General features: G+C 33.3%; 1 protein-coding gene across 1 annotated transcript; it reads left to right on the top strand.

The window, feature by feature from the left end:
- The first annotated feature begins 777 nt into the window (after window positions 1-777).
- Window positions 778-2,296, top strand: LOC132144681 (extracellular matrix protein 1-like). Its single transcript, XM_059555240.1, has 3 exons — window positions 778-792; window positions 1,353-1,612; window positions 1,699-2,296. Exons 2-3 carry the CDS (start codon window positions 1,382-1,384, stop codon window positions 1,900-1,902), a joined length of 435 nt encoding a protein of 144 aa, XP_059411223.1. The 5' UTR covers window positions 778-792; window positions 1,353-1,381; the 3' UTR covers window positions 1,903-2,296.
- Window positions 2,297-3,144: the final 848 nt, after the last annotated feature.

Raw genomic sequence — 3,144 nt, 5'->3', positions numbered from 1 at the left:
TGTTTCGCCATGCTGGAAGACTGCATCACAGTATGGGAAGGGGTGTAACATTTGTCACATGCTTGAAGTATTCAGAAAATCACAATGCACTAGATAGTTGGCCAATCAGTGTACATGTCACTTTTCAGAATTATGAGCTTTGTAAAAATGAATGCGTTCATTTGTAAGTCGATTTGGATAAAAGCGTCTGCTAAATGTAAATGAGGGAGTTTTGATCCCATAAACCTAATGCTGAAATTGATATTCGTCTTGCTTTGTTTAGCTGCCAGCTGTGGGATACATCAAGATATTTTGTTTTTATTGCAAATCCTCAAGCATGATGCATCACATTATTATCAGCAGAACTGATTGGTTTGCAAGAAGCCATTGGAGTTTTTCTCTGTCATCTGAGCAAGCCATTTTAATTAGATAAAAATATGTGAATAGTTTAGAATAGGGTTGAAGAACATACCTGTTTTGACTATCCACTGTTTTGACGTTTGAATTAGTATCATGCTGGGGTTTATACAAAATAAAGGCAGATAACATTAGGCCCTTATCTCCTTTCTTCAAGCTCTGCTTGACCCACCAGCTTTGACCCGCCTCTCGTTCCTTTTCCAACCCTTTAAATCCAGACACAGCCTTGCAGTATTTTAAAGCTCCCATCAAGACTGAAGAAAAGACTGCAAATTTGCAAAGAGGAAAGAAGGACATTTTCTTTAACTTAAAAAACAAACAAACAAAAAAAAACAGTCATGGTTTGGAAAAGCACACTTGTAACTACTTTGATACTTCATCTAATTTCATTGGCAGGTATGTGCTTTATTTTACAAAACTTTATAAAACTGTCTTCTCAATTTGGAGCATCTTCTAAAAGAATAAATGTCAAAATAAATAGATTTCTCTAACAATGTCCTTTGTGGCAGGGATGGGCAGTATTCATGTGTTTGAAATACAAAATGCTATTTTTTATTTAGTATTTAAATACATTTAATCTTAATATTTTGCCAGTCAGCCTCTTTATTAGACTGTTGAGTTCCTGTATCGACAAGTATACAAAAATACTAAATACAAAAATACTAAGATAAAATACATTTGACTTTTCCAATGGTATTTAAATACAAAATATTATTTCAAATACATGTATTTCCCTGCAGAAAATCAGCATTCTAATAAGGAGGTTGATACCTGATGTATTTTGAAAATGCACAAAATAATTTTCAAATGCATAAATGTAAATGTCCTGTCCTTATAAAAAGCATAACAAGATATGTTGATAATGCATTCTCTGCAGTAATACATTTAAATAGTAATACATTTAAAAATTCTTTTTTTATTACCATGTATTTATATCTTTTCTTTATTTCATTAAGGGGGACAGATCATTGATCCTAACACACTGATGGAATCATCCTTCCCTCCAGCCAGACCTTCGGTTAACAATATCAATTCAGCCTGTCTTTATGGAAATGGTCGTCCCAGATATCCTGCCTTCTGTTTCCCTCCATCAGGTTACGCTTACGCTCAACGCGCTGGAAAAGCAATAAACAGAATAGAGTCGTGGTTGGGTCAGTGCTGTTATGGAGGTTTGACCACTGGAAATGGACAGACCCTTTGCTGTGCGAAACAGGCGGTGAGTACATGAGCCAAACAGAAGTCATTTAACTACAGCACCGATAACCAGAAATACAATGATGTCTTTTTTCTTTCCTTCTTTAGTGGGAAACTGCCTTGTCCTATTTCTGTATTGAGGAATATTCCACTATGACTTTGGTCCATGAGTGCTGTGAGAAGAAAGGAGAAGAAAGGTGGAACTGCTTTGAAAGACGGGCTCCTAACCCTTCCTACCAACCCCTGTGTGGGTACATTGCTCCCATGATACCACCTGACATGAATTTCAACTGGGACCCCAAAACCTGTTAAAGGTCTTACTACCTGATGTTTTTATTTAATTTAGCAACACACAACCTGATTAAAGTCAGTTAATCTACTGTGAATCACAAGAGTCAGATGTATCATTCTTTTCATGTAATTTAATTGTGCTCATTCTTCTAGAATAGCTGTGTATCAATACTTTTATTTTCACATGTATTATTTTACAATACTCATCACAGTTGAAGTTCAAGACAAAGTGCACTGAGTGAAGTCAGTTTATTTTCAATGTGGCAAAAGGATTGAAAGGATTGTTTGTCATTTGATTTTTCCTTCGAGAAAATAATGGTTGCTTCTAAGTTATATAAGATATTTCATGTCACATTGTTTGCATGGCAGATGCATTTGTGGAAAAATTTTATGAATAAATCACATATCATAAATACTGCTGACCTTTTGTCTGATTCGTAGGGTTATTTATTTATTTATTTATTGGGGATGTAGTGTAAGAATCATGGGAATCAGGTTATGTTACTGCTTTCAAAAGGGAATAAAACATTTTCGATAAATGTTCTTTTTTTAAGGTTAGAAGAGTTTCAGCATCTTGACACATGAATCAGTGACATACAACAATAATTGTAGGGTAATACAGATACTGGCATGATCATGGTTAGTAATGTTCCTTTAACAGAAATCGTTGTCCTTAGATATCCCTTCCATAAAATATTGTTTAATACTGCTGTGTATCTCCTGCGTATTTTCAGCTAGGTAGTTAAATAAGATTGCTTTATGTTGGATATAACATTGTTTAGGTTTATCTACAATCATTGGCAGCTCAAAGACACATTTAAATGATTCTTCATTCAATAGAATACCAAAGTTCAGTTACAGTTCTAGTTCTAAAATCTGATTGGCTAATATTTTCTTTTTTCAATATTTGTGCGGTTTGTGCATAATTGGTAATAGATATCATTATTTATTGACCATTAGTGTCTTTTATCATAGCTGCTGTCACTTTTACGAAATCAAAAAAATAAACAGTGCAATTCAGGTCCCTCACAATTTATAGTTTTAATTTATCTCATTATGTTTAAGTTTATGAATGAACAAATATGTTCATTGAGCCCAGAGAACTTTGATTTATATGAAAAAAAAAACCAAGGATGGAAAATGATCAGCAAAAAAAAATAATAATAATAATTTCATGTCACCTTTTATATAATCTGGACTTAAATAAAACCTATTCAAATGATTTTTTTTTTTAAATATTTGATATTTTGGATTTTATGAGTT

The sequence above is a fragment of the Carassius carassius genome, chromosome 8 (genome assembly GCF_963082965.1).
Source record: "Carassius carassius chromosome 8, fCarCar2.1, whole genome shotgun sequence".
Classification (NCBI taxonomy): Eukaryota; Metazoa; Chordata; class Actinopteri; order Cypriniformes; family Cyprinidae; genus Carassius; species Carassius carassius.
The sequence above is the reverse complement of the archived record's forward strand: the minus strand, read 5'-3'. Positions and strand labels throughout refer to the sequence as shown.